At 43.0% G+C, this 13971-nt stretch overlaps 1 protein-coding gene across 4 annotated transcripts in view; it reads left to right on the forward strand.

The window, feature by feature from the left end:
* The first annotated feature begins 731 nt into the window (after positions 1–731).
* The window catches only part of mipol1 (mirror-image polydactyly 1), a 35827-nt gene continuing 22587 nt past the window's right edge, over positions 732–13971 (forward strand). Inside the window, exons 1-5 of one of the 4 annotated variants that reach the window (XM_061063795.1) lie at positions 732–903; positions 4307–4398; positions 9680–9755; positions 9913–9956; positions 10939–11290. In XM_061063795.1, coding sequence (XP_060919778.1) covers positions 4389–4398; positions 9680–9755; positions 9913–9956; positions 10939–11290 — 482 coding nt within the window. In that variant the 5' untranslated portion in view covers positions 732–903; positions 4307–4388. Of the gene's footprint in view, positions 904–3148; positions 3631–4306; positions 4399–9669; positions 9756–9912; positions 9957–10938; positions 11291–13971 lie in introns of those variants that run through there. The other 3 variants (XM_061063794.1, XM_061063793.1, XM_061063797.1) reach the window with 3 other exon arrangements.

Below are 13971 nucleotides of genomic sequence, written 5' to 3' on the forward strand. Positions count from 1 at the left end.
ACAGTGCAGTGGTGCATCGTGCAAAAGATGCTGAAGTAACATGATAAGTAAAATGCAGTGACAGAGGGGTCAATTAAAGATGTCAATTACAGTATTTACATAAATAAGTGTGTGTAGATTAATCATTTAAATTAAATAATATATATATATATATACATATATGTATATTCACAGTGACGGTTGGTTTAGAGTCATTTCACAGCGACAGGTCTGACACTCTGTGACTGTTTAGTGTTCATCAGAGTGACAGCCTGGGGGAAGAAGCTGTTCTTATGACGGGTTGTTTTGCGTACAGTGTTCTGTGGTTCTGTAACGCCTGCCAGAGGGGAGGAGTTTGAAAAGTTTGTGTCCGGGGTGTGAGGAGTCTGCAGTGATACTACCTGCCCGTTTCCTGGCCCGGGACTGGTATAAGTCCTGGATGGGGGGCAGGTCGACACCGATGATTTTTTCTGCAGTCCTTATAGTTCGTTGCAGTCTGTGTCTGTCTGGTTGCAGATCCAACCCAGACAGTGATGGAGGTGCAGAGAACAGACTGGATGATGGCGGTGTAAAACATAAATGAGTCATATTTACTGTTTTTCTGAAACTTGTCTATTTAATCAATCTAATGCACCCTTCATCCGTGATATGAACGTTTGAATACAAGAATAAAAAACAATCATGTACAACACTTTGTTAAAACACATAAAACCTAAAACACCCGGTCAGCAGGGGGCAGTGTTCACCAAACACCGAGCTTTAAACCAACGAAGAAGAAAAAGAGAGGCAGCGGTGTTTGTGTTCTTCTCGTCGCTCCAAACTTTCACCAAACTTCACAGAAGAAACTTTCTTTAAATTAACGGAACCAAAACAATTCAGCGGGGTTTCCTTCGGGACAGAGCCGGGATTATTCGACGGGAGTCGGTGAGTTTACCGGCGGGTTCGGGTCCGTAGAACCGGAGACGGTTTGTGTGCTGGAGTGAGTGTTAGCTAACTGGTGACCGTCTGCAGGTATTAAACCTAAAAGTCCAAATTTCCATCTTCAGTTTTTTAATAACTGTTGTAACCATGACAACCACTGCGGCATTCTGCGGAAGGTCACCAGTTAACACGGTCACCAGATAAACCGCAACACCGGCTAACTCGTGATGATGATGATGATGATGATGATGATGATGATGATGATGATGGTGTGTGTGTGTGTGTGTGTGTGTGTGTGTGTGTGTGTGTGTGTGTGTGTGTGTGTGTGTGTGTGTGTGTGTGTGTGTGTGTGTGTGTGTGTGTGTGTGTGTGTGTGTGTGTGTGTGTGTGTGTGTGTGTGTGTGTGTGTGCGCGTAATGGTAGGAGAAACACTGCACACACATGACACATGTGTCTCTCTCTCTCTCGCACGCGTGCGTGTGTCAGGCAGCGACAGCGAGCGCTCCAGAGCAGTTTTGGAGTTTTACTCATGCAACATCATTGATTTATCTTGTGTTGATGCTTTGACAATATAGCGTGTGTGTGTGGAAATAATGACGACACCTCCTGACTTGGTGTTCTGAGTGTGTATGTAGCTCTCCTTCAGTTTAATTAATCTAACTAACTCTGAGCTGATCAGAGAGTATCCCTGAAACAGACCTGGAACATGAAGTAACATGAACACCTGGTGATCTCTTCCTGTGTTTTAACTGCACTTTATATTATCTTTAAAATCCTGCATCTGTTTGTCATCTTTACTGGTTTCCCTTTTCTGCAAATAAAATATCTTTATGATAGAAATTAGTTTTGAAGTTTGGGGAAAAGAGTCGGGACAGTTGCCTTTTTTGACATTCGTGACAGCCGTGACAATTTTGACAGTTGCGTTCTAACAGCTGTGAAAGTTGTGAACGTCATTAGAGCCATGACAGTGGTGAAGGTCGTGGCAGCTGTGACAGTAGTAACAGTCGTGAACATCGTGACAGTCGTGACGTGAACGCCTCTTTCTAATAAAAACAGTCAGAATATCTTCGCTCAGTGTTTCTCTGAACGCCTCTGAGCATTGAAGTCAGACTCGCAGAGAGAAACAGATCCAGCTTTTCTTCTGGCCGTGCTGCTGCAGCTCAGCTGGTATTTCATCGTTATCCTCCCTCCTGCTCTGTGATTGGCCGGCCTGCAGCTCGGTGGATTATCTGGGTCAGTGTGGAGGTCAGTAACACTTTTTGTTTCTCTCTGTTCTTTTCTCAGATGAAATGTTTTTCCTGAAGAGTCGACCTGCAGCTCTGCAGCTCCTCCGACTGTTCTCTTCACACTCTTTACCCACTCTCACTTTGTTCACTAAGGTAACCACACGACCCGGACCGAGTCCTCACCAGACCTGAACTACAAACTTTAATATAGTCAAACTCAAACGATACCTACACCTCTTTGTTACTACGGCAACAAGAATAAGAAGAGCTAGACCCTGATATTCTTGTTTTTAATGATCAGAACTTGAACTGCTGCACACTCAGGGACGGAGAGGTTGCTGCTGTTTTTCTCGCTGCATCTCGATGGTTAAAAATGTGACCCAGGAACTGAAGTTTTTTTTTTAAAGCTTAACAACCTTCTAACTTAAGACTGTCGACCTGTGAACATGAAACCTTGTATCTGATCAGGATGAAGCTTCTTCTTCTTCTCTTTTAAAACCTCAGACTGCTTCTGTTTGTGTTTTATGAAGTAAACAGATGTAAACTAATGAGAATTGTTTAAAAGAATTTAAAATTGTCTTGACAAATGAGAAATCAGTGTCGTATGATAATGTTTGTGTGTGTGTGTGTCTGTGTAGGATCCGTGTCCTCTGTGTGATGACGCCAAAGAGGAGCTGGAGCCGCTCAAACACCGGGTGAGACTTCAAACTCTTCTTCTCTTCAGTTTGACCTGAGCTGACCCTGCTTGTCGACAGTTTCTCTGTTCCGTGTTAACGTGTGTGTTTGTGTGTGTGTGTGTGTTCAGTTTGTGCTGCAGCAGGTGGACATCACCCTCCCAGAGAACAGCGTGTGGTGGGACAGGTACAGGTACGACATCCCCGTGTTCCACCTGAATGGACGGTTTGTGATGAAGCATCGGGTGGACGCCGTCCTGCTGGAAAAACTGCTGACAGACGCAGAGACACAGACGACATGAGGACGGCTTATTATCTGATTTATATCAAATATTTAATCATGAATAAAAAATTGTGATCATGAAAGTGTCTGCACTGTGTCTTCTTCCTGTGGACCAATCAGAAGAGCCTCGTAGTGTGATGTCACACCTGAAACAGAAAAACACGATGAAAAGAATAAAAAGGTCAAGAGTTAAAATAAAATCGTTTCAGACTTTCACAATGAAATAATAAAAACAAGGTAAATATTATTATTGTCATTACCTGACTCACCTGAGTTACCTGACACTGTGAGCTCATCAATATTTAAGATGCTGTTGGTTAAGAGCCTCTGGCTGTCAGCCAATCACAGCCCTTTCTGCCTGTGTGACCTGGAAGCACACTGAGCAGGTGTAGAGTGTGCTGGTTGGTTGTCATGGAGACGGTCAGGTGTGCAGTCAGACAGGTGGAAGTGTGTTGATGGCGTCGAGCAGCAGCAGAGCTGAAGACGTTCAGTTTGCTCTGCAGAGGGCAAAGAAGAAGATCAGCAACCTGCAGCGGCAACTCAACGAGTAAGAGAGCGACTCAAAGTGTCTGATGTCTGTCTGAAGCCAGTTTAAATATGGTCTGAAACCAGTTTAAATACGGTCTGGAACCAGTTTAAATATGGTCTGAAACCAGTTTAAATACGGTCTGAAACCAGTTTAAATATGGTCTGGAATCAGTTTAAATACGGTCTGAAACCAGTTTAAATACGGTCTGAAACCAGTTTAAACTGGTGTCAGACTGGTCGCAGCACACTGTCGGATCTGAACTGGTCTGGTTTGGGTCTGAACCCGTACTGAACCGATCTGAAGTAGATTATTGACGAGTTGCGACTGTGGTTTCATTGATCAGCTGAGCGTCTCTCACTGAGGAATTCTGGGTAATTAAAGTTGAGTACAGATGAAACATCACATGACCTGCTGGGACCATGTGACCTGTGGGTCATGTGATCAGACGTGTAGGCTGACTGGAGATCAGGAGGATTGAACCTCCTCTAACCTCCTGAGTTTGAGTCACTCTGTGTTCTGGTCTGACTGGAAACTGACCAGTTTAACCAGTCACAGCTGAACTCCAGAAAACCTGCACCTTCTTTTAGTAGAAGACTGAGGTGTGTGTGTGTGTGTCTGTGTGTGTGTGTCTCTGTGTGTGTGTGTGACTGTGTGTGTGTGAGGTCTCTGAGCTCTGATGTCTTTGTGTTTCCAGAGAAACCAGTTCATTGAGTCCAGCAGAGACCGCCATAACAACATGGACGCCCAGCAAGGAGCTCCGGGACTCTCTGGTGGACATGTACACAGGTAAAGTACTACAGGAGTTTGTGTTGTCATGGCAACATGCTTTTAGACTTTGATGTGATTTTAAATAAAAGTCGATCGATAAATATGACACAAAGAGACTTAAAAGTAACGTTAGCATCAGAGGCGAGCAGGTGGACTGGTTGAACTGGTTCTGACGGTTCTCCTGGGTAAGTATTCAGAAACATCTTTAGACTTTAGGAGAAAGAATCAGGAGTCAGAATAAAGAAGGGTCCAACAGGAAACAGTAACGTCAGAACTGAAGGTTCCTGAGTGAACACAGGAAGAGTGAGGCTGACAGGCTCACAGGTGTTACCTTACCTGCTTCCTTCTCTTCACTCTGAGTAAAAGCTTTGTGACGAGTCTCTGAAGAGCAGACCTCCCTGTGCTCGCTGTTTAAAACATTGGGTTTTAATTCTTTGAATCTGGGCAGCACTAATAAAATTAAACGTTTTATTTATGGACTAAATGATGCACACAGGGCGGAACATCAGGTGTGTGTTCACAGGTCAGAACAGGTTTTATGTCAAACTGCTGCATCGTTTCAAACCGTCTCTCCGTGTGTTCATCAGCTAAATAAGAGGGAGGAGCTGTAACGAGTCAGTCTGTCCACCAGGTGGAGCTGTGGTCCTACAAACAGCTGTTCACTCAGAGACACACTGAGAGGAGGTCGAATATCTCAGCACCGACTGTCATGAGTGATTCCTCTTCTGCTGCTTCTGTTACTACTGCTGACATAAAATATAAAATATATTAACTGAGACGTGATGTGTGGTCTCTAACATATCGTTTATTTATAGATCTGAAGGTTTTCATCAGTGATTTAATGAGGCTTTAAAAGGCACAAACAAACAAAGCAGGTGTGTTAAATGAAGTTGAATTTGAATTCTTTACATTTAGTTCTTTTGTTTGCACGCTGTCAAGGTGTGACCGTTTGCACGCCTAGGTTCTCTCGGCTCCTTCATGTAGAGGTGTGGAAGTGGATTCCTGATTTTGTTTTTAGTTGAAGGTGTGAGTATGTTTCCTTCTGGTTCCTTCAGTCTGGTGTCTCTGTCTCTGTCAGTAATCTGGTTTCTCCCGTCATGGCGGAGCGCCTCGTCTGTAATCTCTCGAGTAAATGCTTTTGGAGGACGTGGGTATATTTGGAGTTTGACTTTCTTCAGAAGTGTTTGCAGTGAAACGTCTGATGTGAACACAGAGGATCACACCTGCTGCGACCAATGACGGCCCTGATTATCTGTTACTACGGCAACAATCCCTGTATGTGACCTCGGCATCCGCAACATGCAGGTTGACAGCAGAGTCACAGTGTCCCGTCAGAGTCATACCTGAAGCTTGGTCTCACCTGGTGATGTCACGCCTGAAGTCAGGTGTGTTCAGTCTGTTAACATCCGGAAACCTGGAGTGTCATTTCAGCCAGAAATAAACATCTGAGTGTGTGTACAGGAAGTAGAGTCTGCTCATCACACCTGTCAGGAGGAAGAGGAGGAAGAGGAGGAGGAAGAGGAGGAGGAGAGGGAGGAGAAGACAGAAGAAAAGGAGGGGGAAAGTAATGGAGAAAGAGAGGAAAGATGGAGAGAAAAGGAGAATACAGAGTAGAAGCAGAAAGAAGGAAGAGAAGGAGTAAAAACAGAGAAAGAAGGTGCAGGAGGATAATCCCACCTACCATCATCAGCTGTCAATCAAACCTGTGTGAGCTGCTCTGAGGTCTGTTTACTACTGTACGGACCAGTTTGTACTGGTTCAATTTGTTTATCAGATGCTGGTCTGATCACTTTAACATGTTATTGATATACACACACACACACACACACATATACACATGCACACACACACACACACACACACACACACACACACACACACACACACATTCCTGCACACAGACATGAAAAACAGCTACTTCAGTCTGATCAAACAATCCAGAGTCTGCAGCCCACCCTCATCTAACAATACTGTGTGTGTGTGTGTGTGTGTGTGTGTGTGTGTGTGTGTGTGTGTGTGTGTGTGTGTGTGTGTGCGTGTGCGTGTGTGTGTGTGCAGACCACCCACTCCGCAGATTAAACACAGTTCACACGACCATCTCCACCCTTTCTCTCCTCATTCACTAGCAACCTCTCTCGCCCTTTGTCTTCTTCTCCTGTCATTATAGTAATCTGCTGACCAGCCTGCGTGTGTGTCTGTGTCTGTGTGTGTGTGTGTGCAGCGTCTGAATGTGTCTCAGTTCTGTTTGGTTTTGTTTTTCATCTGCAGTTTAGGGTTTGACATGATTTAAGAAAAAATTAAACAACATCAACACCTGTTTGATGTCATGGCAACAAAAATAGAAGTTGTAGATACAGGATATTGGGTCATTTCTTAATTTAAATGATCAAAAATTTCAGACAAACTCCAACAACCAACCTGACTCCATGCACGTGCCGCCACAAATAAATCAACCCATGACAAACAGAGAGCGAGCTAACACTCCAGGTCTGGTTCTCACAGAGTGACAGATTAGCTGCTTATTGTTGCTAACGTACAAATAATGCTCTAATGTGACTGGTTGTAAAAAGTGGACCTCTATTAGTCTGATATTTACAGGAACAAATCTCCAAAAGGCTCCAACAGCACAAACACGGCCCAGAGGTCAAAGGTCAGGGACTGAATTAGCTGAGGCGACACCTATCAGACAGCTAGCAGCTCCCACCTGTCACTCAAAGAGACCACACCCCTTAATTCTACATCACTTTAAGACATTTTACATTGACATTTTAACATGGGGCTCTATGGGGACTGACTCACTGCAGGAGACAGACTCTAGTGGACACTGGAGGAACTGCAGTTCTTGAGCACTATGTTTGCTTAATCTACTTAAATTAAATCACTGCAAAAACTTAATTTGTGTTATTTTGAAAATATTAAAAAGTAATTCATTAAAAAAAAAGGTGCTCAGTTGCTTTAAAACTCTTCAAACTTAAATAATTTAATTCTTCTTTAACATTTAATAAAAACAGAAAAGTTCAAAGATGAATTTGATGAATTTCTTTTTTTGTCTTTTAAACTGTAAATCAGTGAAGCTGCTATTGCTGATTAATTTCCTGTTAATTGTTTATTAATTGTTTCCGCTCCAACAGAATGAACTGACTGAGGATTAATCGTGTTGATAAAAGGTCAGACTCAAACGTACATCAGTATTTACTGTATGTTTGTCTGTATGAAGAAGTGTGTGTGTGTGTGTGTGTGTGTGTGTGTGTGTGTGTGTGTGTGTGTGTGTGTGTGTCTCTCTCTCTCCTGGGCTTAATGTCCGTATCTAAATTCATGTGCGGCAGCGTGGTGGTGGTGGCGGCGTGGCGGCGGCGGGCGGATCACAGGCGGATTGTGTTGGATTTGAGCTGAAGCCTCTTTAATCATCGTAACACCGTCATTAATATTCATGCAGTCAGCTGGAACACCCCACTCTCTCTGCACCAAACTTTCTGCACAAAATGTATTAAATACAGCTTAAAAAATTAATGGACTTTAGTTTATATTACATGAAGAAGAAAGGGGGAGGAGGGGGGGGCAGGCCTCCTCGCCTCCCCCCTCCTCCTCTCATTGGCTGTCACAGATTGCTCCTCTGATTGGCCTTTGTAATTTCCCTTTTTTCTGCAGATTTTTCCATCTTTGACGAGACTTCAAAGTGAGCGCGAGGCATGAACGGTCATTTAGAAGGATTTAAGCACATTATCACATCTGTAATTGTACATGAATAATAAGAAGAGCCGCCGCGCTCAATTAGCTCTGAGTCCACAATGAGATCAGAGGGGGAGGAGGGGGGGGAGGAGGGGGGAGGCAGAGGACGACAGGAAATGAGAAAAGTTTCAAAGTGAAGAAATAATTCAATAACTGTAAAAGAGCAAAACCAGAACCAGAACCAGAATCTGTGTCCCACCATATGACCTCTATTAGAATGATGCGTTCCCGTGTTCATACACAGAATCAGATTTTTCAGTTTCCTCACATTTAGAATAAACCTCCACGCAAAGAGACTGTAGGTAACCACAGGCTGATTAAAGGTCTGTTCTCTTGTTTTTAATGAAAGCTCTAAACGACCAAAGTATGTTTGATTCATCGTGAGGTCGTCGATCTCTCTGATTCTTTGATACTTTTTTGATACCAGGTGTTTTAAAACGTTTCAAACTGTTGTTTTAATCATCGATCGTTTCAAAAAAGGCCGAAACTTTAAAGAAAAACTTAATTCACTTCATCAGACAGGAGAGGAAAGAGTCCATCAGACAAACTCCTGCACAGGCTCAGGTTCAGGTTCAGGTTCAGGTTCAGGTTCAGGTGACTTTATTTCGTACCTGTCGGTAGATTTGTTTGCAGCAAGCGAGATAATGACGTCCATTATGACAAACAAACAGATGTAACAATGAACAACACTTTAGAGAGAAGGGTGATGAAAGGGCATTTATTTCATCAGACAAGTGTGTGCAAGAGGAGAATTAATGAATCAAAGATGGCAGACACACTCATGCATGCTGTCTAAACTTTGTCAGTGTGCACGAGTTTGTCTGAAAAGAAGAAGTACCAACACGGGGTGTGTAGGAAACATGTTGATATCGTTATTAGATATTTTCTAGAATAAACTGGCCGATATAACGATGAGGATAAAATGTCCTGTTTTCTTTATGGAGTTTGGTGAGACCTTGACGGCTCGCTGCCACAATATCATCACGCAAATGTGCAAAATATGCTTACAAGACAATTAAGATTGTTCATGTGAATTTGCATCGAAGACCAAAATCACATTAATTTGTCCGCTACGCTTTCTGAACGCACACACACATACACACACATGCGCACACACGCGCATACTCGCACACGCACACACTCTCACACACACACACACACACACACACACACACACACACACACACACACTGCTGAGTGTTTAATGATCTCTGTGTGTTTTGTTGCTTGCTTTCGACTTAACAAGCATTTAGCGTGATTTCTGCTTCTATTTTAATTACACCTGAGGAGCTGCGTTCTGATTGGTTTCCTCTTTAACAAGAGTCGTTAACCGGCCTTAACAAGGCCTTAACGAGATATTAAAGCTGTGTTTGCTCTGCTGATGAGCTGCAAGTATTTAGAAAGCTCGACGTGACAACAGGATTACTGCTCTCTAATGATTAATAAAGAGAGAGAGAGAGAGAGACAGGTGTACTGAGACTGCAGACAGACAGGTGGGGTGATGATGTAAACACTTCCTGTTGCTTTACCAGCAAACTGTTGGTTTCAGTTCTTTTTTTAATGTTTTCAGCTAATCCCAGAGTGAACGTGGAGCTGCAACAGCGTCTGCCTTCACCTGGCCGACAGAGAGCCAGCAGCACGGACAGGTAAACACAACATGTCAGCCTGAGGAGAGTTCAGGAGAGAAGGTGCATGCTGGGTAATGAACGCGTAAAGGGTTCATCCTCTGAGGAGCAGGCAGGAGATCAGGAGCGTTCAGGATGAAATGTGATGACTCCTCATGTTTCTCATGTTTGTTTCCAGAACGAGGATCAGCCAGAGTCTGGAGCACAGCGACTGGCCTGAAGGTGAGATCCGGCGGCACGTTGTTGGACAGTTTAGAAAATATATCTGTGATGCCTCCAGGGTCAAGCACAATAACTTTAGTCTGCTTCTAATGTAGTTCAGAGTGTCACGGTAAAATAATTTAAACTTTGATATGAATAAAGTTTAAATCAAAATGAGACCTGTTTAATTCCACCACAACAAAGTCTTACACACACTCACACACGATATCGGGTAACTTCTTATTTTCAATTATCAAAAAATGCAGTCAAACTCCTGCACAGTGTCTGAATAAGTCAAATCCATCAGCAACGTATCTGTACCAAAACATTGCTTATGTGATTGAAAACTTTAGACAGAGTGCAGGAGATTGAATCCTCTCCTACACGCCTGTCTTATGAAACAGAAGTTTTGAAACTTTTATTGATCAGTAGTAAAACAGACTGTAATGATTTAAAACATGTGGTATCAAAAACTATTGGAAGATAACAACCTCAGTTCAGTTAGCAGGTTGACAGGTGTAGTTGGGTATCATCTGCATAACGATGAACATTTATGGAGTTTTTCTTCGTATTATTACCTCGATGAAGCAAGAACAAGTTGAAAAGAATCTGAACACCAAACCTTTAGGAACTGTGTGACTAACTTTGGATCAGGATTTAATGTTGAAGAAATTGATGAATCCAAAGAGCCACAGGAACCTGCAAATCATTGAATATTCTCCGGTGAAAATATGGAGTTAGTAACATCCAGATGAATCCAAAGGAGACGTGCACGGGTTAATAAAGGCTCCGCCTCCCGTATGCATAGTGTCCTGATCCAGATCTACAGATCTTTACACCAGCAAGCCTAAAGTCAATTATTTCAATTAGCAACTTAACTTATTGTGTATTTATTACAAATACACCCCAAAAATGCCCATCAAATGTATTAAAAATGAAATAATGACGACAACACCTCGGTGTGACTTTGAGTCTGTCTCTCTGTCTCTCTGTCGTCCTACAGCTCCTCCTCACCTTCAGGAGCCTCCCACCTCCTGCTCCACGCCCCTGCTGTCCCACAGGAAGTCTCTCTCTCCGGTCTCACCCCTCTTCAACAGGAGGTCTCTCTCTCCTGTGTCACCCCTCTCCCAGAGGAGGTCTCTCTCTCCCGTCACACCCCTTTCCCACAGGACGTCTCTCTCTCCTGTGTCACCCCTCTCCCACAGGAGAGGAGGCGTAGGTGAGATAGAGATGGACCTACCCCCCAGCCCAGGACCCTCTCCTCGGGCAGAGAGCAGAGGCGACGATGGAGGACGAGCGTCTAGAGGTCCTGGTAGTCCTGCTGTCAGAAGACACCTGGTCAAGACTAACGACAGGTGAGACCACCTGCTTTACTACTACAGCGTCTAAAAACAGCACACAAACATGACATGACATGACAACAAACCACTACTTAGAACCCAAAAAACAACCACCAACAACAACCCCAAAATCAACCACCAACATCAACAACCCCAAAAACAACCACCAACATCAACAACCCAAAAAACAACCACCAACATCAACAACCCAAAAAACAACCACCAACATCAACAACCCAAAAACAACCACCAACATCAACAACCCAAAAAACAACCACCAACATCAACAACCCAAAAACAACCACCAACATCAACAACCCAAAAACAACCACCAACATCAACAACCCCAAAAACAACCACCAACATCAACAACCCAAAAACAACCACCAACATCAATCACCAACATCAATCACCAACATCAACCACCAACATCAACAACCCCAAAAACAACCACCAACATCAACAACCCAAAAAACAACCACCAACATCAACAACCCAAAAACAACCACCAACATCAACAACCCAAAAAACAACCACCAACATCAACAACCCAAAAACAACCACCAACATCAACAACCCAAAAACAACCACCAACATCAACAACCCCAAAAAACAACCACCAACATCAACAACCCAAAAACAACCACCAACATCAATCACCAACATCAATCACCAACATCAACAACCCCAAAAACAACCACCAACATCAACAACCCCAAAAACAACCACCAACATCAACAACCCCAAAAACAACCAACATCATCAACCCCAAAAACAACCAACATCATCAACAACCCCAAAACAACCACCAAGATCGACAACCTCAAAAACAACCAACATCATCAACAACCCTAAAAACAACCACCAACAACAACCCCAACATCAACCACCAACAACCCCAAAAACAACCACCAACATCAACAACCCCAAAAACAACCACCAACATCAACAACCCCAAAAACAACCACCAACATCAACAACCCCAAAAACAACATCAACATCAACAACCACCAACATCAACAACCCCAAAAACAACCACCAACATCATCAACCCAAATAACAACCACCAACATCAACAACCCAAATAACAACCACCAACATCATCAACCCAAATAACAACCACCAACATCAACAACCCAAAAAACAACCACCAACATCAACAACCCAAAAAACAACCACCAACATCAACAACCCCAAAATCAACATCAACATCAACAACCACCAACATCAACAACCCCAAAAACAACCACCAACATCATCAACCCAAATAACAACCACCAACATCAACAACCCAAATAACAACCACCAACATCATCAACCCAAATAACAACCACCAACATCAACAACCCCAAAAACAACCACCAACATCATCAACCCAAATAACAACCACCAACATCAACAACCCAAATAACAACCACCAACATCATCAACCCAAATAACAACCACCAACATCAACAACCCAAAAAACAACCACCAACATCAACAACCCAAAAAACAACCACCAACATCAACAACCCCAAAATCAACATCAACATCAACAACCACCAACATCAACAACCCCAAAAACAACCACCAACATCAACAACCTAAAAACAACCACCAACATCAACAACCCCAAAAACAACCACCAACATCAACAACCTAAAAACAACCACCAACATCAACAACCCCAAAAACAACCACCAACATCAACAACCCAAATAACAACCACCAACATCATCAACCCAAAAAACAACCACCAACATCATCAACCCAAATAACAACCACCAACATCATCAACCCAAATAACAACCACCAACATCAACAACCCAAATAACAACCACCAACATCATCAACCCAAAAAACAACCACCAACATCAACAACCCAAATAACAACCACCAACATCATCAACCCAAAAAACAACCACCAACATCAACAACCCAAATAACAACCACCAACATCATCAACCCAAATAACAACCACCAACATCAACAACCCAAATAACAACCACCAACATCATCAACCCAAAAAACAACCACCAACATCATCAACCCAAATAACAACCACCAACATCAACAACCCAAAAAACAACCACCAACATCAACAACCCAAAAAACAACCACCAACATCAACAACCCCAAAAACAACATCAACATCAACATCAACAACCACCAACATCAACAACCCCAAAAACAACCACCAACATCAACAACCTAAAAACAACCACCAACATCAACAACCCCAAAAACAACCACCAACATCAACAACCCCAAAAACAACCACCAACATCAACAACCCAAATAACAACCACCAACATCAACAACCCAAATAACAACCACCAACATCAACAACCCAAAAAACAACCACCAACATCAACAACCCAAAAAACAACCACCAACATCAACAACCCCAAAAACAACATCAACATCAACAACCACCAACATCAACAACCCCAAAAACAACCACCAACATCAACAACCCAAATAACAACCACCAACATCAACAATCTAAAAACAACCACCAACATCAACAACCCAAATAACAACCACCAACATCAACAACCTAAAAACAACCACCAACATCAACAACCCCAAAAACAACCACCAACATCAACAACCCAAATAACAACCACCAACATCAACAACCTAAAAACAACCACCAACATCAACAACCCCAAAAACAACCACCAACATCAACAACCCCAAAAACAACCACC

This window comes from Labrus mixtus, chromosome 18 (assembly GCF_963584025.1).
Source record: "Labrus mixtus chromosome 18, fLabMix1.1, whole genome shotgun sequence".
Taxonomy (NCBI): domain Eukaryota; kingdom Metazoa; phylum Chordata; class Actinopteri; order Labriformes; family Labridae; genus Labrus; species Labrus mixtus.